This window comes from Trifolium pratense, linkage group LG3 (genome assembly GCF_020283565.1).
Source record: "Trifolium pratense cultivar HEN17-A07 linkage group LG3, ARS_RC_1.1, whole genome shotgun sequence".
Lineage (NCBI taxonomy): Eukaryota > Viridiplantae > Streptophyta > Magnoliopsida > Fabales > Fabaceae > Trifolium > Trifolium pratense.
In genome coordinates, this window is record NC_060061.1 from 16,505,064 (window position 1) to 16,531,721 (window position 26,658).

The following is a 26,658-nucleotide window of genomic DNA, read 5'->3' on the forward strand; positions in this document are numbered from 1 at the left end:
AACAAGTGTCTCGGGGCACTGTTTAGCATGACCCATTAATTTATAGTTTAGTATTCTATTTTGAATTTTCTCATTTTTTGTTGCTGTTAAGTTGTGTCTAGAATTCCACCTTTTAAAAGTGAATAAGTGAGAGTATTAAGGTTCGAACCCCGATCCCAGCAATAATTTGCAATGTCGCTACTAATTGAGTTGTTCTCATCAGGACTATTTTAAATTTTCTCTATAAGCTAATATGTATATTAAGACCTCGTAGTTGTGTATAAATTTTAGTTGTATTTTTCACTTTAATTTATCTTAGTGTATGGATTAAAAATAAAATTGGATTGTACCACAAAAGCAAAATATTAATAAAAATGAAAAAGAATGGGAAATCTAGTATTTGTGAATGGAGAAATTTCATAAAATGAAAAGAAAAAAAATTAAACTATTAACATCTTAAGAGGTTATGCATCAATTTGAAAATCTAACATCCAGTATTGAATAAGTTTTTTTTTTTATGGGTAAAGTTATTGAATATCTCATATATATTATTATAAAATTCTTTTTTATTAAAATTAGTAAGAAACCACCTTTAAATAATTCTTTAAATGTCCATATTAAATTAAATAGTACAATATAAGTATTTCTTACAATAAAATTTACTACCAAAAGCCTAGTGGCAGCAAGAAATCAGTAATTACCTTCAATCTATAATTATTATTTTTGTCCAATAACCTACTGGTAGCAAGAAATCAGTGAAAATTATTGAAATTGAACACACATTATGACAATCGACTCTTTCAACAATTGACACTATCACTTAAATCTTTCTTAATGCTAGTTATTAGCAAGTGAATAATTAACCATTACTCACATACCGTAATTTCTTGCCCTGGTTTTGCATACGTCCAGGTCCAGCTCCCATATCGTTAAGATGCTTGACCAAAAGAATTGTTGCAAATTTATGTCATTTAATTGTTTGACTGTAAATTTATTTAGTTGAGACCAAGTAGGCAAGTATTGAATACCAAATAATCTCTTTGACCCACACTTAAAGATTATAATTCTTTTGATCCTTCACACATTATCTTAAACAATAATACAACATTTGAGTATTTGACACCATTGATCATGAGAGTGATCCTACGGCTATAATGAAAGAAGATGGGAAGAGTCTCAATTTTTTTTCGAAATTGGGTATTCTCTGTGCGCAACTGCAGATACTAATCCTCGAGTCTTGTATGACTCAAATGGATGACAAACTCTCCCTAAAAATTTTAACACTGCTGCATGGTTAAGTCATGGATCGACCCAAGAAATTGATTAAATTAGAAGATACATGTGTCATCTCATCTAAGTGTTATTAGGTGAGTCTCGTTGATCATGATAGCGATTCCCCACACATTATTTTCTGATTTTAGAACCTTCGAATTATTTCTATTTAAAGCTTAATAAAAAATTGAATTTAAAATTAAATATATAAATGAAAAATATGTAAACTTTACTAAAATTGATAATAAAATAAACATTCACATTCTTAAAATTATCAAATCATTGTACAATAAACAAAACATCATTATTACTATTATCTCAAAAAATTATCATTAGTATTATCCTAAAAGATATCATTAGTACTAACACATTGGAATTAAAATTGTGAGTTGTTTTGTACAAGATTTATATGTAAGAGACAATCTTCACCTTACAAGCTGATTTTGTGAGATTGAGTTAGGCTCAACTCCCAATTCTAAGATGGTATCAAAGCCTCACAAAGATCCATTGGGCCACCCACAATCGGGCCACCCGCTATCGGGCCACTCACAATCGGGTCACCCACCATTTATATTCACGCACCAAGCCCAATAGTGTTGGGTGTAAGAGGATGCGCTAAGAAGTCCCACATCGGATGTGAGTTGGTCTGGACAAGAGTTTATGAGGCAATCTTCACCTTACAAGCCGGTTTCGTAGGGTTGAATTAGACCAAACTCTCAATTCTAAGAAAAATAAATATAAGGTTAAATATGTTTTTGGTCCCTATAGTTTCTCAGAATTTTCATTTTAGTCCCTGAAGATTTTTTTCACACTTTTTAGTCCCTGATATTTTTTCCGTCAATGTTTTTAGTCCCTACTTTTTATTCAATTCGTGTATACTTTCATATTTTTGAATGATTTTTTGTATTCATGTTTATAATATTATAAGAACATTTTCGATAAAAATTTAGAATTTTTTAACATAAGATAGGGATGGCAATTTGACCAATACCCAGAGGGTACCCGCAAAAATTACCCACAACGGGTAGGGTAAAAACCCGCATTTTGGGTACGGGCACGGATATGGGTAATTACCCGCAAAAATGAACGGGTATGGGTGCGGGTACAGGTACCTTAGTACCCACCCCGCCTCATACCCGCATAATATATATTTATTTATTTTATTTATATTATAATATATGTAAATCAATTTAAAACAATACAACTCTACTAAACTATTACATATTTTTAATAAAAATGTTTATTTATAACATAATATAAAAATAATGTGAATATTTAACATAAATATGAACTTTAACATAAGGTTAGTAATAATTTTGTTTATGATTTTCATTAGTCAATATTAAAATCTTTGAAATTTTTTTAATTCTATTAAAATTATATGATATTTTATAATTGATCAATTTATTTTTAGTAAAAAATGCGGGTAACGGGGACGGGTATGGGTACCTAGGTACCCATAGGGTATGGGGACGGGGGCAAAAGTTGTTACCCACGCGGGTATGGGGATGGGTACGAGTATTTTTTCAATCCGCGGGTATGGGGATGGGTACTATAGTACCCTACCCATTGTCATCCCTAACATAAGATGAATTATTTATGAATTTTTATGTCCAAAAAACAAAAAAAAATCATATTTAATTCATCTTTTGTTAAAAGAATTTAAACTTTTGCAATAGAAATTCATATAACGTACTAAACATGACCGCAGAAAAAAAATTAAAATTTCAAATGGTATGCTCGAGTTAATTGAAAAGTAGGGACTAAAAACATTGACGGGAAAAACTTCGGGGACTAAAAAGTGTGAAAAAAATCTTCAGTGACTAAAATGAAAATTCTGAGAAACTATAGGGATCAAAAACATATTAGTCTATTGGTCCCTTAAAGAAATTTTAGGTTTCAAAATGGTCCCTTAAAGAAAAAAAGGTCCGGATTGGTCCCTTAAAGACACATTTGTTTCTCACATTGGTCATTTCTGTCAATTTTTTACAAAAAACGTTAGTTTTAGTTGGCTGAATTGTGGATGTCATTAAGTGTAAGTGGTCCACCAAAATCCCTATTAATTTTTAAAATTTTAACCATCGAAATTTTTTGTTATATTTGAAGTTAAAATTTAACAGAAATGACTAATATGGCAAACATATATGTCTTTAAGGGACCAATCCGTATCTTTTTTTTCTTTAAGGGACCAATCCAGACATTTTTTTCTGTAAGGGACCATTGTGAAACCTAAAATGTATTTAAGGGACAATAAACTAATTAACCCAAAACATATTTAACCCATAAATATATCATGCAAACCAAACATCGGAATTAATACATATATGGATGATCAGTAAAGCATACAACACAACCAAACATGCAAACCAACATCAAAGTATTATCTTAAATGCAATATCCCCGTGGTAAAGGTAATTCCAATAGGGAAAATAGTGTAAAATGTAAACCATCTTTTTGGTTTTCTTAAATGCAAATATGCAATATCGATGCTTCTTTCTCCCCTGATCAAAATGTTATTTGCATTGGATCATGTTTGAGGAATGATTAGTCGTCAAAACTCATTGTTTCTCACCTCGATTAACTGTTCATGAAGGGGAAGCTTTTGGCTTATATATCAAACTTGCTTGTGAATGATGGAGATAAATGTCATGAATGTTAATTTCGAGTTGGGTATCAAATTTGTGATAGATAGTTTTTATTTTAAAAATACTCATATTAAGTTCTCTAGAAAAGCAAATGTAGTCGTTCTCACCTTAGTAAAGATAGCCACATATTTTTTCGTACATAAGTAGTATTACATATTTTATTACTCATGACACAAAGTAATTTTTTTCCTGTCAAATATCTAAAACAAAGTATATTAGATATTTGGGTTTAGCGGCGTAGCTTGTTACCCGTTTGTCTTTCATTAAAGTATAATTATTTTAATCAATCGATCGTTAGTTGGTTTAATGGTGATTGACGTTGAACTAGGTAGAAAGGACCACAATTTGATCCCCATAACTGCAATCGGGAGGGGGCTATAACCGCTTGACGACAAAACTGATCCCCGAACCAGATTAGGCGGTCCAGTGGACTAGATACTGGTGGTGACAAAAAAAGTGTAATTATCTTACGTGTGTGTGTATTCCAATAAAATAAAAGAAAATGTAATATTGATGGTGCATCTAAAGGGCAATCGTGGCATCTCCTCTTGTGGTTGAATTTTTAGTAACAATGATGTTAATATTATTAGTTGCTTTGCTGAACCTTTAGGATTTGCTTCTTCTTATCAAAACTGAGCTTTGTGGTGCCATGAGAGTCATTGAAGTTGCTCACCAAATGCAGTGGAACAACTTATGGCTGGAAATAGATTCAGCTTCAGTGGTTTTAGCTTTTAAAATTCATGAAAAGTCTTTAAGGAATAAGTGGCACAATGTTTTAATCATTGAATTCTATTATGCATTGGCAAGATATCCCTTGGTTTATTCAGGACAGTTTTTTGATAAGCACAAACTTGGCTTGGCCAATTATAGGTTCACCTTTTTTTGGTTAAAATAAAAGAAAAGAAAAAAGGAACTTTACTTTGATATAAAAAAATACCAACTATATATTTTCTTTAATTCAAATGGTACTCCACAATTTCTTACAAAAATAAACTACCGAACATTCTGTAACTAATGTAAAAGGGGTGGTATACTCTGCTCATATCTAAAGAAATTTTGAGGATCAACCCTAGATTTCACACTCACTAATTTTTGAAAGTTACCCCAAAAATACTTGATCCCATAACTTTGTGACAAGTCTATTTTTGTTGTATTACTAGGATAGTTGGCACCAATATTAAGATCTCTATAATTAAGAAATGCTTCCCTAGGTGAGTTAGAAACATAAGGTGTCATAAATTCATAAAATGCCTTTGAAATGTTCAAGTAATGATTTTCAGCCTCAACACCATTTTCTCCCCATGATGTCAAATACTCAATCAAGAACAAGTTTCCTTTCCTATGAGGAAATGGAGTTTCTGATGCTGAAATCTCATGCATCATCCCACCATAAGGATTCCATTCCATCTTCACATGATCAATTTTAATCATAAACTTCCAAATAGATTCCAAATGAGTCTTTGAAATGGGTTTCTTCACATAATCTGACATGGTTTTAAAATTGTAAAAAATGGGCTCTTTAGGCACATCAAGCAAAGCTTCAATCTTAGTTCCAATTGGATAATTGGCCCAATAAAGAGTTGAATTGACCCATGGAATTTCAATACAATCACTTTTCTTCAAACCCAATTGAGGGAAACTTGTATTCATCAAAGGCATTAATTTATCAATTAGTCCTAAAAACATACCAATAAATTTAACATTTATTGTCTTTGTACCCTTTTGAGTACCATTGACTACCTCAAAACTAGCTCTTATGAAAAGATTTTCATCTAATTTGGATGCAATTTCTTGCCATTTGTAAACAACATTAGTTGCATCTTTTTCTAGGCTATGTATCACTTTGAAAACTGTTACTTGTGGTGTAACCGAAACAAGTTTAATCTTCCATTTAAGAATGACACCAAAACTAGCACCACCACCACCCCTTATAGCCCAAAATAAATCTTCTCCCATTGATTTTCTATCAAGAATATTACCATTAACATCAACAATATTTGCATCGATAATATTATCAACAGAAAGACCAAATTTTCGCATCAAATTACCATATCCACCACCTGAGAAATGACCGCCCGTACCTAGAGTAGTACAGACCCCGGACGGAAAAGCAAGAGAATTGTTTTTCTTTGCAATGGTATAATAAAGCTTACCAATTGTTGCACCAGATTCAACCCATGCTGTTCCGTTTTCAATGTCAACATCAACCGAATCATGATGAAACATGTCGAGTATAATAAAAGGAACATCTGATACATATGAAAGACCTTCACAATCATGGCCTCCACTTCGGATTCTGATTTGGAGGCCATGATTTTTTGCACATGTAATAGTACCCTGCACGTGTGACTCGTGCAGGGATGTTACAATTGCAAGAGGTTTTGGTGCTGTTGGTGAGGAAAATCTGTTGTTATGTGTATGCATGTGTAAAATGTTTAAGAATGAGGAGTTTTTCGGAGTGTAGATGGCGTTTGATGCAGGGTATGAAGGTGAAGAATGATTTGAAAGACATTGGAGAAAGTTTTCAAGGGGTGGTGATGATGAATATTCTGAAGTTGATCCAAGAACAGAGAGAGCAAATGTTAGAGTTGAGAGGAGAAGGGAAAATGTTGTGATAGTATCCATCGCAGCTTGGTTTGTTATGAGTGTGATGATGGTCAATGCCTTACATTTAAATTACTATATATCGTGGATTTATCGAGGCTGAAAAAAGTTTTTTTTTTTTTGACAAAGAAAAAAAGGCATGTTGATTGGGAAATTATGTGTAATTACAATTAATTATGGACATGGCTAAAATAAAAGGAAACGATTTCTAAATAAAATAAAAGGAAAAAATTTGTAAAAAAAAAAAAAAAGCAAACAAATAAGTTTGAATGATAAAATACTATTTTAATAGAATTAAAATAAGTTTTACCATTTTATTATTATTTTTGTTTTTTAAAAAGAATGAAAATGAGTATCTTACCAAAAAAAAAAAATGAAAACGAGTATTTATTGTTTTTGAAATATATGATTCTTTAGTATATTTATATATGTTTTAATGTTTTAATTAAATGATGAAATTATGGAAAAGTGGAAAAAATCAAAACAAGATTTTCGCAAAAGAAGAGAAAAAAAAAATCAAAACAAGATTTGATTCATCGGATGTTGATAGAGTGATCTCATTTTGTCGGGTCTATCTCAATATCCGTATTAATATTTGATTTTGGTCTGTTTGAAAAAACTATCATTGTTTGGTGCTTGCTGCAAGGAGTGGTGGGTACACGGTGTTCACGGTCGATTGATTCGCCTCAAGTTTTAGAAACTTCTATTTTATCTTATGATTAACTAGAAGTTGGTTTATGTCCCTAGTTTTGTATATATTTTTGTTTTTAATTTTTTTATATAATAAGAAGACATAGATTGATTCGCCTCAAGTTTTAGAGACTTCAATTTTGTCTTATGATTAACTATAGAAGTGTTTATGTCCACAGTTTTGTATATATTTTTGTTTTTAATTTTTTTATATAATAAGAAGACATAGTGCACAACTGTAGATATTAATCCCTTCGGGGTAACTGAGATCCATTTAAGGGGTTGACATCTCCCAACAAATATTTTTTCATAAACACCAGCCGGAGATCGAACCCAGGACCAAATGATTAATGAACCCAAATATTTAACACTTGTGCCACACTATGTTGGTGGCTTAATTATAATTTTAATTCCCCTATTTTTACTTACTCCGCATAATAACAGGTCCCCACCTTACCAAAAAAATAATAATAACAGGTCCCCACATTAAAATCACTCAATTCTAATACTCCTAGTACTCTATTTCCATATTTATTAATAAAATTTCTCTTTGCTGATCAAAAAATATATATAATCATTTGGCATGAAGAGAAAATAAGAATAGTTTGGTGCGTAATGATAAGGATAAGATATGATAAGAAGTTGGATAAAGATAGGATAAGATAGTGACACGATAAACACATATCCTATCATGTGTTTGGTGCACACATGATAAGAAAGAGGATATCATTGTTTTATCATATCCGATATTTGGTCCACACTTGATATTGACATGATAAAATACATACATGTTATATTTAAATGAAAAAAATATTTTTGGAAAGCAAATATATTTTTTATAAAACAAATAATTTTATATTTTTAATTAACATTAAGAAAAATAAAATTAGTATACACATTTTTTATAAAATAAAATGATTTAATATTTTAATTGGTATAAAAAATGGGCTGAATAAGCTGAATAAGTTTTTTTACTTAAACATCAAATATTCAATAGGAGTAAATAATATCTATTAGTATAAAATAATAATAAAATATCAAATCTATACTCTTCACGAAGGGGCTATCTACACTTTACGCTGTTGATACCCACTTTTTGGTGGTTCGCGTTTCTGCCCCTTTCTGAACCGAATTGCTGCCTGCTCTTGCTCGCGTGTCGCGTTGGGTGTGGTCCGGAACGAAGATGGCAGGTTCTTTCCCTCCCGCTTTATAAATATTGCTTTTTAGATTACAGTTAGCTTTTCAGATCTGTTCTCTTGATTCAGATTGATGTCCTCTTGGTTCAGATTGCTGTCCTCTGTCCATAACTAATACAAAATCTGATTGTTGTAGTATATAAGTACCTCATGCCGAATCGAAAAAACAAAAGCTGGGTATTTTCGGTTTGGTTCTTGAAGGAGTCAACACAATGGTTAATGCTTATAGCAAAATAAGCTATGGTCGTGTTGGGAAATTGGCATGGTTTTTGAAGGTTCGTCTTTTTCTTTATCTTTTCACAAGTAAGTCAATGCTTCAATGTTCATTATTCTTGAATTACGTTTACTTAATTTGTGAATTTAGGTTTTATTAATTCCTAATTTTTTGTCTGAAAAACCCCTGTTTATATGTTGATTTACATGTTTAATGTGTGTTTCTTCCAAAGTTGTTAATTAGTGAAGAACATGGCTGGTGTGTAACAATTCTTTCTCTAAATTAGACAAGAACAGGTCTGATGTTTCTTCTAATGAATGCATTTTAAGGTTTATTGATTTCTATATTTCCAGTCTGGTTTATTGATTATTTTCTGGTCAGTACCAAACTGATACAAAAACTAATCTTTATGTGGCCAATGCTTATAGCAAAATAAGTGATCTTCGTTTCGGCAAATTTCCATGGTGTTTGAAGGTTTCCGTGATGCGTTTGTGGATTGTCGAGTTCAATCTAATACCTGGCCGGGATAATTCATTTGAAATGGTGGTTATCGATGAGAAGGTACAATAGCTTAATTAAGTCATTTTTTTTAATTTATATGTAATGTAATTATGCTTATCTACTTAAATAAAATTGTTTATCAGGGTTGCAAGATTCATGCTACTGTCCAAAGGCACCTGATTCATTTGTTTAAGGGTGTTCTTAAGGGTGCACCTGATTCATTACCGGTAGTTGTTATCCAATTTGGAAAAATTAGATATTTTAGGGGTAAACCTTTTTGTTGTTAACAAGTTATAGATGTTGTTTTTGTGATTGTTGTGTTAAGGTTAATATTTTAAGTTGTTAATTATTCTGCCTTAGAATTTCTTTTGATTTTTTTTATTGTGAAAGTGAGCACTCAAAGTATTTGAAGAAATGTCTCAATATGAAAAATTGATGGCTTTGTGGTCTTATTTTTTGTGCTTTCATATATTCATAATTGATATGGAGTAATTTTACTTGGCTTTTTTTCTACGAATATTAGGTTGATCAATATATGGTTTTTTCTTTCTTTCTCTACAACCTATATGTTCCCTAACACTTTAGGTCTTTTGATTATGAAAGGTGTACATGGATTTAATTCAGTGGTACACCTTCTATATGCATAACTTGGAGGAGCTTAACAAATGTTGGAGTCCAAGGCTTCTTTCTTTGAATATCTGGTATTTTTTCCAATTATATTCAGTTTTCAGGTTCATTTTTCCACTAAATTTCAATTAGGTTCAGTTTTTATTTATTAATTAATTTGGATATTTTGATCATTTGATAGTGGAAGTGGTAAGAGAGTTATATACATTTTTTTATCCTACTGATTTTTTTCAATTTTTGTTTATATGTTAATGTCTTCTTGGTTTTATATGTTAATGACTTTCACTGTGTCCATCTTTCCTTTTTCCCATTTTCTACTTATGAGTTTCACTTTTGCAAAAGGGTTTAATTCAAAAAGATTTTGTTGACTTTTGCAAACTGGATTATTTCTTAAATGCTATCTATATGATTAATGATCATATGAGCTGAGTTTTGATGGTTTTCTGTTGTGTTGTTTATTCCAGATTTGGAAGGTAAGTGGTGATCTGCATTGAACAACAATAGGTTAGACCTGCAATTTCAAAGGTTAAATAAAATGGTTGCTGTTTTTTATAACAAAATTTGGATCTTCTTGCATTTGAATTTTTCCTAATAGGTAGACTTGATGCTCTCTCTCTCTCTTTGGAACTTAAATTTCAATGTATCCAAATGTGAAGTTAAGAAAGGAACTTAACATGTTTGTGAAAATGTACTCCTTCTATCTCTGATCATTCACTGGATTAGAATGGAAACTTGAAAAATAGATACACAATGACTTATTGGTTTAAATCTATTAGAGTCCCCCAAACAAAATGTAGTATAAATATGGTGTAGGTTGATTGACCAAAGTTGTTCATTCCAATAACTGTTTTTCTGTTGTTTTTTCCCACATGTAGTTGCTCTTACATCCTTTTTTTCCCTTTGGTTTTTTGAAAATTGGAGTGTAATTCATGTTTAAATTTTTTGGAAATAAATTAGACTGACTTATGCTCTTAAAGTTGACATCGAATGTTAATTTTTAATTGAATAGTATGAATTCGCACTTGCATTTTTCAAGATAGTACGACATTCATGAATATAATCTTTAGTTACTATTTTCCCTTTGCATGAATTGTGGACTTTGAATGACTGATTATATGACTGATTTTCTAATTTCAATCATATGTTTGAATGGTTTGTCTGCTTTAACTCCATACTTGGGGTTAGATTAGATGTGTTGAAGCCATAGTCTCATTTTGAATCAGCTCCATAAGTTTACAATGACTAGCTATCTTTTTTCTAGGTGAAATGAAAACCACATTGAATTACAAAGACTAACATATTCATTTATCTTTTTCCCAAGATACAATTCCTTTAATTATTAGTCATTATCATGTTTGTGTATTTTGAAATTTGGATTCAATGTATAAGTATTGAACTGAAACTTGCAAAATTTCAGATTCATTGTCCCTAATTTAATGTTTCCTTTTACTTTGTAAATTTGTAAACCTCATTTTGTTTCTAAAACTTTTGCGAGGTTCAACATTTTCTGATGTCTTAATTTGGAGTTGTACTCAGATTTGGTTCATCTCATGCTTATCATTAGTTAGATCAAGCATTATAACTTTCTACATTCTTTCTACTGGTTTTGTACATGTTGTCTGCACGTTACTTTTGTCTCAGAGTGCTACTTTCATGACTGTTACCATGGAGATTAACATTAGCTGAGTGGTTGCTGTCATGAAATTTTAATATTGCTATCATAAATAGTTGAAGGGGAGATTAATTAAAGAGGATGAAGGGAGCATAAGTCAAACTATGAGTGCATAATGTAATTGGTTCCTATCAAGTTTCAATGAAGAATTGGAAGTAGAAGGTTATGATCAAATGGTGAGGATCGTTGTGAGGTCATTTATTTTCTTTCTTTTACTATTGTTATTTTATATTCACTTTCTTTTACTAATGTTTGAGTTGACAAAGACTGTCACAAGAAGTTTTCATATGGTTAGGCAAATATTAATATTAATGAGGTAAATGGTTTTCAATGCTTATATTCATGTATGATTTTAGCTGCTTCATAAATTTGAAATTCTAAATCTTTAACTTCACTTTTTGCTCAAGCCTGTGACTATTCTCAACAAACCATGTTCTCAATCAATGGTAGTTCTAACTAATTGAGAATTTGAGCCCTTTATACGTGAAAGGTAGTTTTATTTGACTACTACTTTTGATCGGAAATACATTAAAGACATTGAGATCTTTTTTTTTGTTGAAATTTTCTCAAACAATGGACTTTCAGATTTGATATGAGAATGAATATGTTAGGCCAGGTGGGACTAAAAGTGTATAGGATCTTAATTTTGTTTCAATGTCGTGGTTTGTTGGATTAAGTTAGATTTACGTTGACTTTTTTGTTTACTAAAGTACATTTAAATACTTAACTAAATGCAGTAGAGCATTTTCTATTCATATTATCTCCAGTTTAAATGTTCTGAAGCTAAATTGAGGAGGGAAAACTAAGAAACATTATTTTGTCATTTGATTAAACATAGTTGTTTGTATGTGATGTGTGTTCAATTAGAATTGGTTTTCCATCTTGCTGAATCTAGGATTGTTACATTACAAACCCTGTAGCATCATGCAGATGCCCTTCAGCATGACCCAATGGGTGTAGGGCTTACAACAATGGGCTGAGTTTACTTTCACTATATTAGCTCTGATTATGTTACATTTTCTGCACATGAACTATGGTTTTTATTGCCATTATATATAAGATTTTGAATTAGTTAAGAAAACTGTGTTGGAAGTTTGAGAGCTATTACACCAAAACTGGTGCATGTATCTTGGATGAAACATGTTGCATTTTGTTGCTTTACTTTCACAACTTTCATACAATATATTTGACTTACTTCTTTTATTACAGGTGCACCTATAGTATGTAAGCTTTTTGAGAAGATAGACACTAATGCATATATGATGAGAACCTTGAGGGATAAGGAGAAGAAAAAGGAATAGAATGGTAAATTGATGCATAGTATATGGAGGATCGTTTAATGAATATATATATGCTATCATACATTTAAAACAACATATTAATTTAATCTGTTATTATTGTGCAATGACTTTAATTTTGAATTTAGAGTTAGACAAAAGTTATGTATTTTAGGGCTTTACGAAAACTATGATTTAAATTTTTTTTCTTATTATGTTTTCTATCTTTGGTTTGAATCTTCCTAAGCCTATTTTGTCGTTTCCCGTGTTAAAACTCGAGCTGATTTAAAGATATTAATAACAGATGATAGTGATCGATCACAAACTTTTACGATCAATGTTGTGTATCCAAAAGTTTGTCAACGCATATACGTATAAGCTACTAAATTGTAATGAAATACCATTTAATGTATTTTGTATTAATTTTCGTTTAAAGTTTTTTGTATTTTTCTTTATGTTACTTTTTTGGATTAAAAGAGGGCTAAAGCCTGGATAAGAAAATAACATATTAATCAAGTGAGGAGTGACAACTCCAACAATATCAGCAAAAAAAATATTCTAATTTGAGCAGGAACTTGCTCATAAATAATCAAATCACGACCACCATCACATCCCTTATTAGTCAAGTTGTCAGCACATGAATTGGTCTCGTGATAAGAATGACAAATGAAATAGAACCAATGTGTTTTTTTTTAATGGTCGTGTGTCTAAGTTTTCTTGAATAATTGGTCGAGTTTCCATAGGCTTAGCCGACCTACTGTGTCTAGATTTTTGGATATTAAGGGATGTCTTCACATTTTTTTCACCACCAGTATCTGGCCTATTGGACCGTTTAATCTGGTTCGGGATCTGTTCTGACATCAACCGGTTCCAACCCCCTCCCGATTGCAGTTGCGAGGGACTGAACAGTGGTCTTCCCTATCAAATCCAGTGTCAAACACCACTGGACCAACTAACGATTAGCGCAATTCTTTTTTTTATTTATGTTGGTTTTCCCCCTACTTTTACATTTTTAATTCATTTTCTGTCAATTCACACTTATTTGTTGGCGTGTGTGTTAGGGACTTTGAACTACTTTTTTTATATGTTGTATTTTCTTGATGTGAGAAATATTTTTAGGGCTAGATATTGTATACTTGAAGTAGCCTTTTGTTAATCTTTATATAAGAATATTAGGGTTTTAAGACCTAAAATATTATCCTGCCCCCTGTAATTGTGACAACTGTTGTCTGATGGCAGTGCGACAATGTACATATCCCTTCGGGATGGTAATTGTCTATAATTAGAATGTGTCAATTGTATTGTCTGCTTTGTCAAATATAGATCCGGTAACCCGGTCCATTTTGCGAATGAGCCCTTGGCCCAGTCCAAAATATATATTATTCAAATAATATGGATTAAATTTTATAAAATTTATGCGCCTACTGATAGTTGTGTTTTTCATTTCAATTGATTATTTAGATTTTTTTATTTATTTCATATTGAGTTGCTTTATTAACTCACTTAATTATAAAACTTTGGTCAACTGTTTTATTTAATGTGGATTTTTTTTTTGTTGCACTAATTTTGATTATGTATTACATTTTTTATTATTTTAAAAATTTTGTGCGATATGAATTTTGTAGATATCTATATACTTGACACAAAGAATACGGTTTTTGGGCACTGTAGATTTCATTCAGCCATGCCACGTCAGCATCAAGTGTGGGGCCCAAATATTGTATCTTGGCCTTTTTTTTGTGTCCTTTATGCATTGAATCCCAACTGGTGCAGGTTTAACTGGTGTTTATTTTTTCCTTTTATCTTGGGTAGGATTTAACTAATGTTTAATTTTTTCCCTCCCAATCAAAGGGACATGGTTTTTGAATTTTGAATTTGCAGTCTCATATATTGTCCAGATTCAATGTATTACTTAAAATTAATAAATAAATTATGTTAATACAAAACTTGGAGAGCAAGTAGAAGGACAATTTGGTCTTATTTGTACAAAATCTAAACAATATAAATTGCCCTTCATTCCTTTCAATTTCACTCAATTCTCTTGCCCTCTTTCCTTCACCATTAGGCAGAGAACTCAATGACCAATCTTCATTTCCTCTTGCCATTCTCTTCCTTTGCATTGATTTTTTTTTGTTACATCTTTGCAATGATTTCTAGAGCCTGAAAATGATAAATTCAAATGATTAGATCTCATCCACAATCAATATTTTAGTCATGCATGAAGCCATGAACTATTTCTTTGTGCAATTTATTATGGTACTTTGTTTGAGACTTAGGTTTTGTGATTAATTTTGATCTGTGTTTTATTATAGGTAATACTTCTTTCAAGGATCTTGCTTGTGATTCACAAAGGTAAAACAATATTTTTCTATCAATTCAATTTGGTATTTATTTTGGATTGTTGTTTTTCTATAAAAGCATAATTACATGAATATGTCATTAATGAATGAAATTGCAGTTACATAAAAATTGTGGTACAATCAATCTAACTCTCTTCTAAATAAGGCTCACTACTACCCAAAGAAAGGTAACTACTTCAATTCATAATGTTTTCTTCCATTGTTAATAATAAAGTCGTAATATTTGATTATTAAAATTGGATAGGAAGCTTAAATTACCTTTAATTCATATAAACCAGGCACATTGTTATTCCACTTAAAAGCAGCAAAGATTTCGGGCTATTATCAACATCAAATACTGATCTTGAAAGTTGGGTCTGCATTGTTCGAAATAAAAAATATAAAATTAGTTTAACCAATACTATAAGCTTCAATATATGCTTCAAGAGTTCAAGGTGGTTAGTTTTATATTTATACAATAAAAAGGTGTTTGAACATCAAATAAAAATTATAGCTTTTGATATTGAGACTTAAACCGAATCCAATCTTTGAAACAAAACAACAATCCAATCAATATCACAAAAAATGGCATTTTTGAATTCGATAATGAGAGAATATTGGTATTCAAACTAGAAAAGCAAAACCAAATTTTGGAGATGTAAATTTGGGTCATTATCCTAAACAGTTTTACTTTAAAACTACACACTTTGTGCCTTTCTAATTCCAACAAATTGCATACAATGAACAAATTTATACTCTTTTTTATTGTTTAGAACTTTGATTAATTAGAACCAAATCTCCAGATTCTATACATTGAAACAACAATAACATGTGTAAACCATTTAAAAAGTGACATAAATGAGATTAGAATTCATAGAGAACTAACCATATACATCTGCAAATATTAGGGTCACAGAGAAGAAATATTGCACATGGATAACAACTTTTTATAAACAGAATATCGTTTTATTTAATTACTTATTTATTTTAAAGTTGTCAATTTTGAAGAATTTTTTTTGTCTTATATACTACTTTACACTCTGGTTGTATAGGTGGGGCTATAAGTTAGTAGACTCTTCTCAGCTAAGGTTAGAGATCAGATTATGCATTGTATCTGGTCAATTTGCAAGTTTGATGTTACTACTTTACACCCACATTTTGCATGTATCCAGGATAGGGTTTATCCAGGTATGGTATTTTGTTAGTTCTAAACTTTAAGTAATGTCAGAAAGTTCATTGAATTTACCCTTAATTACATATAGTTTCTATTAAGTTCAATTTATAAAATACAAAAGAAAGACAAAAACTAAGGCCTAACATAGACATTTCATGATCAGTTGCAATTCTCATGAGACTACTTGAAGTATGTTATCACTTCCTCCCTAATTTGGAAGTAAATAAGATTTTTTATATAATCTGTCCAAAAAAACAGAATTTTTTTAAACAAAATATCCTTTTATATGGAGATTTTTGATTTCAAAAATTATAATTCATGCTATAGAATTGATTTTGCAGGTACATTTGAAGATAAAAATAAGAAGCCCTTCTTCAAAGGTTGTCCTACTCTATAGAAAGATGTAAATCCATAAGGTATTGGACCAGAGGAAGTTAAAACCCACAAAAAGAAGAAGTGTTGTAAAAGAGAACAAAGTTCAAAGGCTATTGGAATATCCTTAATTATTGGGAACATCCTTAACTATTTAAACTTGAGCAGAAAGATATGCACACTATTTATTCGAATATCCTTGAACTCCTTACTACTCACTCATTTGACATTCTCATACTTCTAAAATTCCCCATTCTTTGATTGGTGATATATTTACAAAGTCATATAAAGTCCATATGTTATAAACACTAAATGCCAATATAAATACACTTGAAACTCTTCTATGTTTTGAAAACAAATAATTTTAAAATAAGGAATCAAGGTAACCTCCAAGGTCTGTTGAAGTTATGTTATCAAATTCTTTTGGTGTTTGCATTAATATCAGAAAAAGGGTTTCTAACTATGGACTTCCATTCCCCTTAACTCAAAAGACATAAACCTATAAACCTTGGAATTCCACACTAAAGTTGTGATCACATACATACCAAAATGTATACCACAGCATAAAAATTAATAATATCATATACATATAATGTAAAGATGTTCAGAAAGAACTATTGTAGACATATATCGAATCATTTGATAATGTTAACTAACTGAAAAAATTAAAAGATAACTTTTCTCTTTGAAATTTATGTCTTTTATATTGAAAATTTTCTTTTAAAATATTGTATGATTTGCATCTAAATTTGCAGTACCTTTGAGGAGAAAATCTTGAACTGCCTCCGCTTTACAACTGTTTTAACTCATTCTTTGCTTCGCGTCTTAAGTGAATCTCGCAACAAAACAATAATAGAGAAGAAAAATCAGAATTATTTTCATGTTTTATAGTGCAACATATACAAAATTAAATACTAATTTAGAAGTAAAAAAGATTTTATGCAATTTTTCAAAAAAAATAAAAATAAAAATCCTTTGATTTATTTAAAAAGTTTCATCAAAAGATAATTTGGTAAGTAGAAAAATTAACAAGAAAAATTGTTGGAATCACAAGATATCCATGATGCATGATATAAATGAAGGTGTAACACTTACCCTCGGAAGATTCATGATGCATCGATCTTATATGAAAAAATGAGGTAAAAAATAACCCTCGCGGCGGCGATGATGACTTCCGACACGGTGGTCATCGACAACGGTGTCTACATCGTGAAATAATGCAGTCCAACAGAGAGTACTTATGAGGAGGATTACAGATCCGGTAATTAACTCTGCGGAATAGCTCCAATATGTTAAAAAATGGAGCTTTTGACAGTGATGGTTAGGTGAGAAAGAAGAATATTCATTTGGTGATTTTGTTCCGATAGATAGATAGACAGTTGAGAAGATGAAAAAAACAAAAAAAAATTGGTCAAAGGAGGATTGGCTTGCGGTGGTCGTAAGAGGAAATCTGGCGGCGGCGACGAAGGGAGAGGGAGAGATTGGAGAGCGTCACATTACCGAATGATGAAGAAAATAAAATAGGAGGAGAATGTTGTGGGTTACTGAAGTGAGTAATAATATTCGGCTTGAGCCAATTCTTTTGTATATAGTGGTGTATTCCTAAAACACTGGTGTGAATAGTATTAAGTCTAACATTGCATTTTTGTTAAATTTAACCATACAATTTTTTCCCCATTTTTTGTAAAAAAAAAAAACAAATTTAAACCTATAGTTAATGTCACTTAATTTTCAAAATGCCTCCGGCAAAAATATTTCTCCAAATTTATTAAAAATTAAAAAGTTATTTAAATATTACTCCTTCGTTTTTTTAATGGTCTTTTAACGTCGGGGTTCCTATTTAATTGCCTTTTTGATATTATAAGGGTATTATTTGTCAATTATATCCATTGTCAATTACTCGTATTTTTTTCAATAAAACTAATTATTGCTATATATTTGAAAAATTAAAGTTGTTTTTTTTTGTAAATAACATATTAAATTTTTGTTTTTTTATACATAATATATTAAATTTATTGGAAAGAAAAAGTGTGTGCAGAAAAATAGAAAAATTAAGATAAGGGTATAATAGGAAGATAAGGTGCAAAAATACACTTTATTAAATTGGTGTTACTATTTTAAAAAGACACTAAAAAAACGAATTGATTAATTGTTATCGTGAATCTTGAATCGGTTTTTAAATCTTAAACTTAAGTCTATCTTATTCGTTTTAGTTTCTGATTGGGTTTTAATTATTTTAGTCTTTATAAATTATAACTAAATTTATTTGGTCTTTTACCCTTTTATTTCTTCACCCATTTAGTCCAGAATGACTCTTATGGAAATCTGCATGGCATTGTTTGGTTCATTTTCTAATGTGTGTAGAAAAAAAATCTTAGCGGAACAAAAAATAAAAATCATCATCTATGTTTTAAAACTATTTCTGTTTTGATTGTGTGGCTATAGCTTTTGATTGGTATTTTTGGGTTTGGCTCGGTTGAAAATGTTAATGAGTCATGTTATTAAAGTTGTTTGAAGAGGATGACATTGTTGAAAATTAAGTTGATGAAGAGGATAATAATAGCTGTTTTTTTTTTAACACTATGGTGTTTATGAGATATCGGTTACATGTCCTATCTATGAAATTTATAACCATTCTCTTAAGTGTATTTGTTAAACACATATATTAGTGGTGGTTTGTTGTGCTTTTGGGCTAGAAAATAAAAGTTATTAACTATTTTTTAAATTTATATGGACCATTATTAAAAAAAATCCAGTGGGCCGTGCGACAGCACGGGTTAAAAACTAGTAATGGCACACTCATGAACGGTATAACCAACCGACGTTGATCGTTATATGTATTTTGTGTGTATGGTCATAATCAATTTTTTTGATTTGTCGCATTAATTCAAATATGTGTAACTTTTTTTTATCATCTCTAAATTCCGTGCGACGCACGGGTACTATGTATAATAAAAAATCAGATCAGATGAAGATTAATATGGGTTGCGCAATCTAGCATGTAGCAAAGCAACACGTATGGATCTGGTGGAAAAAAATGAATAAAAAATTCATAAAATGCATTCAACGGGATTCGAAGAGGCTGCTGACGTGAGTTATATGATTTGCTTATAATAAGAATTAAAATTACAAAGGCTCAATGGGATAAGATAAGTAATAGGTTTATTTTATCATTTCTAATTGGTGCACCAAACAAGAAATTTGAGTAGGATAGGATATTTTTATCATATTCTGTCTCTCTATCTTGTGCACCAAACATGCCATAATGGTCTTGCGACATCCAAGTTCAACGGCAACTATGTAACCGGACTACAACGCCTCCACCAATAATTGTGGAAATTAAGAAAACAATTATGTATGTGTACGTAGAAATAAATTTACAAAAATAAACCTTAGTTAATATATTTTTTTTTTACAAAAATCAAAACTAAGTAAATTCATTCATAATAAGATTCATAATACAATTCGGAATTTCATTACACTTTTAGAGAATAGTAATAGATGCAGAGCCACTACATGGATTTTTCTCCTTAAAAACTCTATCGAAGAGTTGAGAAAATAAGATAATAAAATACTCCTAAAATTTAATTGAATAGGCCCATATTCATATTGCTGCTCCCGATGAGACTCTTTGTCCTCCGCACTTCGATATGACTCAGAACTTTAAAATCTCATTAGTTGGTCCTGAATTAGTAAATATTAGTTCAACATAATAGAAGATGGGTTTTTAGTAAAAATGTATAGTGGTGGTAGGTATGTTAATTTTCGTAGTACTACGTGTTTTTGGATGGGAATAAATTAACAACTCTTATAAGAAATAGAGAACCAGAATAAATAATCTAAAATAATATATGCAATTCAATAAAAATTTGTCTTATGTCATTTATTTATTGGGAATTCACACTATATTTGACTTTTACATGACCTAATGGGTATACTTTGTTCATGTCTGAAAAAATTCTCAGGATCAACCTTGGTTTTCACACTAACTAATCTTTCAAAATTTTCTTTAAAATACTTGTTTCCATAAGTTCTAGCAATTTCAATTTTCGTTACATTGCTTGGATGATTGGCACCAATATCAGAATCTCTATAATTGAGGAATGCCTCTCTCGGATTATTTGAAACATAAGGCGTCATGAATTCGTAAAACAACCTTGAAAAATTCACATGACGTTCAATAGCTTCTGGAGAATCTTCAATCCAATTATTAAGGTATTGAATCAAGAACAAATTACCTACTCTATGAGGAAATGGTGTTTCTGATGGTGCTATTTCTCCCATCCTACCACCATAAGGATTCCATTGCATATACAAAGTCTCACCTACAATCATCAATTTCCATATAGACTCTATAGCTTCCTTTGGGATAGGTTTCTTCACATAATCTGATTTGCCTTTGAAATAATTTGGTTGAGGATCATTTGGTTCATTCAACATACTTTCAAGAGGAGTACCAATTGGCTTGTCATACCAAAAAAATGTGGAATTAATCCAAGGCATTGAAAAACAATCACTTTTTTTCAAACCCAATTCCGGGAAACTCTCACTCACCAATGGTAAAAGTCTTTCAATTGTCCCTAAAAATTGACCAATAAAACTAACTTGCACTACCTTTTTATCCCCTTGCCCAATTTTAACAACATTAGGTTGCACCCTAATGAAAAGATCATTAGGTAACTTTGGTGCAATTAATTGCCATTTGTAAACAACATCAGTTGCATCATCACTCACATTTCTTTTCACTTTAAAAACAGTAACTTGTGGAGTTACGTGAAGCAATTTAAGTTTCCATGAAAGAATAACACCAAAACTAGCACCACCACCACCTCTTATAGCCCAAAAAAGATCTTCTCCCATTGATTTTCTATCAAGTATATTACCATTGACATCAACAATTTTTGCATCAATAGTATTATCAATTGAAAGACCAAATTTTCTCATCAAATTTCCATAACCACCACTAGATAATTGACCTCCAGCCCCCACAGTAAAACAGACCCCAGATGGGAAAGCAAGAGAATTACTTGTTTTTCCGATGGTATAATAAATCTTACCAAGTGTAGCACCTGATTCAACCCATGCAGTTTCTTCTTGTAAATTGACATCAACTGAATTGAGATGAAGCAAGTCAATTATAACAAAAGGCACATCTGATACATATGAGTAACCTTCATAGTCGTGGCCACCGCTTCGAATTCTAATCTGAATGTTGTTACTTTTGGCACATTTAATTGTTACTTGAACATGAGAACTATCTCTTGCAGTTATAATTGCTAGAGGTTTTGGTGTTGTTGCTGTCTTAAATCGCTTGTTATGTATCTTCTTGTTGAGGATAGTTAAGAATGAGATGTTATTTGGAGTGTAAATGACATCAGAGGTAGGAGAATTCAATGATTGAGAAAAACAATTGAGAAAATTTTGAATGATAGATTGTGACGTTGTTGTTGAAATAGACAATACAATTGTTAAGGTTGTCAATAGGAAAGACAATTCCCTCAATGTTGCCATTGTATATAAGTATAAGTAACAATGTGAGTTGTTACATTTGTTGTGCTTCCTCTTTCTTTGTCTACATACATACATATATATATAATATAATATTCTTACAATTATCTATAAATATATTGATGTATTTTTAACTTTTCTAACGAATGAGTTTTTTTTCTTGGTATGTCCATAAATTTAATATTATATCTGTTGATAGAGTGAATAATGTGAATCCAAGATTTGAAACTATTATATATATATTAGTGTATCTTTTACTTTTCTAAGGAATGAGTTTTTTTTTTTGGTATGTCAAAAAATTTAATTTTATATCTTTTAATAGAGTGAATAATATCAGTCCAAGATTTGAAACTATCAGAAAATACAATATGGAAAATTAGCATATAAAATCCAACAAATTTTGATGAAGGAAGTAAAATATTAATTTATAGTCAAATCTTATTGTTGACTTTTTCCTTTTGTTTTTGTTCTTTGTTGTTCAATTTTTTTGTCTACTAAAATTCTATAATTAAAAAATAGAATCCAAAAATTTAGTAAATAAACTCCAACAAAATAATCTATCACCAAAAATTTAAAATTAAAGTAAATATGCAAATTGTATTCGTGTAATACTTATTTTGGTCCGTTTTTTAATGGTGTGACTTTTTAAAAAATATGATTAAGTATTTAAAAAAAATTGAAAAAATAAAAACAATTTAGGTTTTTATAAATCTAACTCACCATTTGCGTCAAAAAAAAAAAACTCACCATTTAAAAATAAAAGTGTGGAAAAAAGTTTGAAAGACAGAATAATAAGAAAAATCAAGGGTTTTTTTGGAGGGGAGGATTTCAGGTTGTTTATTTTTCAGCTAGTTTAATTTCTCTTAAAAATTTCAATTCTAAAAATAAGTCCAATCCATCAATATCAAAGCTGTCATTGAGTTATAAAACATTCAAGGTTAAGATAAGATTCTTTTAAATTTTTAATGACTTTAATTTCTCAATACTTTTTTTTTGTTTTGGTAGAGTTTAATTTTTCAATACTAAGTAGACAAACAAAAATATCTTGATATATTATAAATTGTTCAAATCTACTTTAAAATGAAACAATTGTTTAATCAAATATGTACAATAAAATAGTCAGATTTAAATGATTCTTCTGAAGATTCTAAAACTTCATTGTCAAAAAAAAAAAAAAAAATCATTGTCAACAAACTCATCAAATTTTTTCTTTTTATGAATAATACGTTTTTCACGAAACTTAGGTTCTATATTCATTTCAAAATCAATTTCTTTAGCACAAATTATGACATTTTCAAATACTTTAAGGAGTATTTATTGCTTTTGAAATATACTTCAATGATTCTATTATATTATGCTCTCTAGTCTTTTTTTGTCAAGTCTCTACGGTCTTTTTTATAAGAGGCATTACACATTTCTAGTTTCTAGATTTATTAAACATTTAGTAATAGACCCGTGCTATCGCACGGGTCGTAAAGTTACACCGATATTTTTTTAAGTTACATTTTGCTAATTAAAATTAAGAAAATAAAATATTGCATTATGATAATCATTTAAAAAAAACAGAAGATTTTTATTAATATTTAATGATTTATTAAGTATATATAATAGCAATTTTAAGATTTTTATAAGTTATAATTTATCTCATATGTGAAAGCATATTTTTTTACCAATGTATATATTTTGTACTTATAAATACTTTTTTTCGTATTTGAATCAATATTTGTATTTTTTTTCCACGTATGATTTAATTAGTATATATGATAATTATTTTGAATTTTTTATCAGTTATAATTTGTCTTGTATCTGATAGCATATTTTATCCAGTTTTTGATTTTTTTTTTTTCGGTACAACAATGTTTGATTTATTTAGTACATTATAATTATTTAAGTATAGATTAATGTAAATTTTCATATTAAAGTTATTCAGTATATGGTAGTTAAAATTTATGTCAGTTATAATTTATCCCGTGTAAAATAGTTTTTTTTGAAAAAAAAAATTAGTTAATATTTGTCTCACATATGATAATTGTTTTGAAATTTTTATCAGTGATAATTTGTCACGTATATGATGGTTATTTAGAAATTTATGTCAGTTATAACTTATCCCGTGTAAAATAGTTTTTTTGAACACATTTGATAATTATTTTTAAATTTTTATCAGTGATTTTTTAAACATTATATGATAGTTAAAATTTATGTCAGTTATAACTTATACCGTGTAAAATAGTTTTTTTTGAAAAAACAAATAGTTAAAATTAGTCTCATATATGACAATTTTTTTAAAATTTTTATCAGTGATAATTTGTCCCGTATATGATAGTTAAAATTTATATCAGTTAGAATTTATCCCATGTAAATGTATAGATTATATTATATTCCAAAAAAAAAATGTATAAAATGAGAGAGAAATGAGAAGTAATAAAGAATATAATTCATGAAATTTGTTATTCAAATTTAAAGTTATTCTTTGGTGGGAAAATAAAGAATTGAATATGAGTATGATCCATTGGATAAGTGTATGACAAAGTTGAAAAGATGACAATGACATGTGACAAATGCATTTAATTTTTGGCATAAAAAATGACTTGATTTCAAAAGCAACCAAATTTGTTTCCATGTAACCATGACTTGCCAATAGGGATGGCAACGGGCGCCCATGGGTGCGGGTTTGACACTTACCAAACCCACACCCGAAATCATCACTCAAACTCAAACTCAAATGTTGTTCGGGTGGCAAAACAACACCCACGCCCACACCCATTGGGTTCGGGTTTTTTCCACCCAAACCCGCAACACATTTGAAAATAATTTGCAAATTTAAGAAATTAAATTCCAACATATACTTTGAATTAAATTACAACTAAAATTAAGGTCTTCCAAGGAAATTCAAACATAGACTTTCAAGAAATTACAACATAGACTTTCAAGAAATTAAATTACAACTAAAATTTAAGGTCTTCCAAGGAAATTGAAGGAGAGACTATGGGGGTAATTAGGTAATTATAAAATATTTCGGGTAGGTGTATGGGTTTCGGGTGTGGGTTTGACTGATATCAAACCCACACCCATATTATCGGGTGTCACCCAAACCCAGTCAAATCGGGTTTCGCCCGTTGACTTGGGTTTGAGTTCGGATAAGTCTCTCGGGTTTGGGTTTTTTTGCCATCCCTACTTGCCAAAAAGTAACTTTTTCTCTCACAAGTTTACAAAATGGCTTGGTTGGCTCACAATATGGCTCGGTTTGCAGAAATATTACTTTAGTTACACAAATTTTGGACACCAAATACTCTTACTTTAGACACATGTCAGCATTTAAAGCAAGGTTATTTGTGAGTTTTCCAGAACAATCAACTTTCTTATATAGATTAGATTAACGTATCTAATTTATTAAATAATGCATTACACATTAATTATTTAATGAATCTAGAAAGATGAGTGCCTCTTATAAAAAGGACTAGACGAAGTATCTTAGTATATTTATATTTAATTAAACGAATAAATTATGGAAAAAGTGGAAACTATCAAAACAATTTAATTTAGGCGCTTAAATGCAGTTTTGGCCCCCCAAGTTTCACAATTGCTTGATTTGGGCCCCCCTACATTTCAATTGCTTGATTTTAATCCCCTAAGTTTCACAATTGCTCGATTTTAGCCCTCCAAGTTTTAATTGCTCGATTTTGGCCCCCCAAGTTTACCCCCTTTTGCATTTGCTAGCACCGTTGAATATTTTGATTAAAAATTGGTTATGTGGCATTTTAAAAATAAATAAATAAATTACAAATTGTTTTTTAAAAACTAAATTATAATTTTTTTTTTTTATTATATGTAGTTTATAAAATAATTTTGTTATATAAAAAAGTAAAAAAAAACATTTTATGAACTATTTTTAAAAAACTTTGTAAACTTTTTTTTAAATAAAAAATAATTATTAATCCTTTTATTAAAAAAAAACAATTTTTAATACATTTTTATAAAAGCAAATATTATTATTTTTTTATTTAAAACATATTTTTAATTTTTTAAAAAATGTCACATAAGCAATTTTTAGTCAAAAAAATCAACGGGGGCTAGCAAATGCAAAAGGGGGTAAACTTGGGGGGGCAAAATCGAGCAATTGAAACTTGGAGGGCTAAAATCAAGCAAGTGTGAAACTTAGGGGGTTAAAATCAAGCTATTGAAATGTGAGGGGCCAAAATAAAGCAATTGTGAAACTTAGGGGTCAAAACTGCATTTAAGTCTTTAATTTATAATGTAAAAAACATTATAAAAAATTAATTGAAGAATTCATTAAATTTTTAGGTTACCATGTTATACGTACAAATGTGACTAATTTCCGTTGTGCCGAATTTTATTTATGCACAAGAGTTAGATATCAAACTCATATGGGTCTTTGGCCCTCTTTTGTACAAAAAAAAAAAAAATCGATCTCATTATCACTTGCTTAAGAGATGATCAACTTCACTCTCTAAATCATCCACCTCATTTTTATATCTCCCTATTATTTTTTATTTTTTTGGTGATAATATCTCCCTATTATTGTTGTCCCAAAAAATAATTATAATACTTAGGCTACTTAAAAAAAACG

General features: G+C 29.9%; 2 protein-coding genes and 3 long non-coding RNA genes across 10 annotated transcripts; 2 read left to right on the top strand and 3 right to left on the bottom strand.

The window, feature by feature from the left end:
• Positions 1-4,907: 4,907 nt before the first annotated feature.
• Positions 4,908-6,521, bottom strand: LOC123918733 (berberine bridge enzyme-like 17). Its single transcript, XM_045970871.1, has one exon. It carries the CDS (start codon positions 6,519-6,521, stop codon positions 4,908-4,910), a length of 1,614 nt encoding a protein of 537 aa, XP_045826827.1.
• A 1,714-nt stretch (positions 6,522-8,235) lies between these two features.
• Positions 8,236-10,646, top strand: LOC123916500. 4 transcript variants are annotated; one of them, XR_006812165.1, is made up of 6 exons: positions 8,236-8,380; positions 8,523-8,896; positions 9,029-9,161; positions 9,245-9,328; positions 9,705-9,802; positions 10,193-10,646. It is a non-coding gene; the product is annotated as an uncharacterized LOC123916500 (long non-coding RNA). The 4 variants fall into 4 exon arrangements; XR_006812163.1 differs by having other exon boundaries at positions 9,245-9,802; XR_006812166.1 differs by having other exon boundaries at positions 9,075-9,161; positions 9,245-9,802.
• Positions 10,647-14,567: 3,921 nt separating this feature from the next.
• LOC123913018 lies at positions 14,568-17,971 on the bottom strand. 3 transcript variants are annotated; one of them, XR_006811520.1, is made up of 4 exons: positions 17,658-17,971; positions 17,321-17,397; positions 15,296-15,393; positions 14,568-14,837 (listed from the first exon to the last, which is right to left on the bottom strand). It is a non-coding gene; the product is annotated as an uncharacterized LOC123913018 (long non-coding RNA). The 3 variants fall into 3 exon arrangements; XR_006811519.1 differs by having other exon boundaries at positions 17,321-17,386; positions 17,658-17,970; XR_006811518.1 differs by lacking the exon at positions 17,658-17,971 and having other exon boundaries at positions 17,321-17,624.
• Positions 14,833-16,901, top strand: LOC123913019. The gene is made up of 4 exons (XR_006811521.1): positions 14,833-15,029; positions 15,136-15,204; positions 16,069-16,204; positions 16,532-16,901. It is a non-coding gene; the product is annotated as an uncharacterized LOC123913019 (long non-coding RNA).
• A 2,494-nt stretch (positions 17,972-20,465) lies between the features above and the next one.
• On the bottom strand, positions 20,466-22,073 carry LOC123919029 (berberine bridge enzyme-like 17). The gene has a single exon (XM_045971251.1). It carries the CDS (start codon positions 22,071-22,073, stop codon positions 20,466-20,468), a length of 1,608 nt encoding a protein of 535 aa, XP_045827207.1.
• Between the last annotated feature and the right edge of the window lie 4,585 nt (positions 22,074-26,658).

Bases quoted from the DNA above. Each gene is read 5' to 3' on its own strand.
- LOC123918733 (XM_045970871.1), bottom strand. From the start codon at position 6,521: ATGGATACTATCACAACATTTTCCCTTCTCCTCTCAACTCTAACATTT.
- LOC123919029 (XM_045971251.1), bottom strand. From the start codon at position 22,073: ATGGCAACATTGAGGGAATTGTCTTTCCTATTGACAACCTTAACAATT.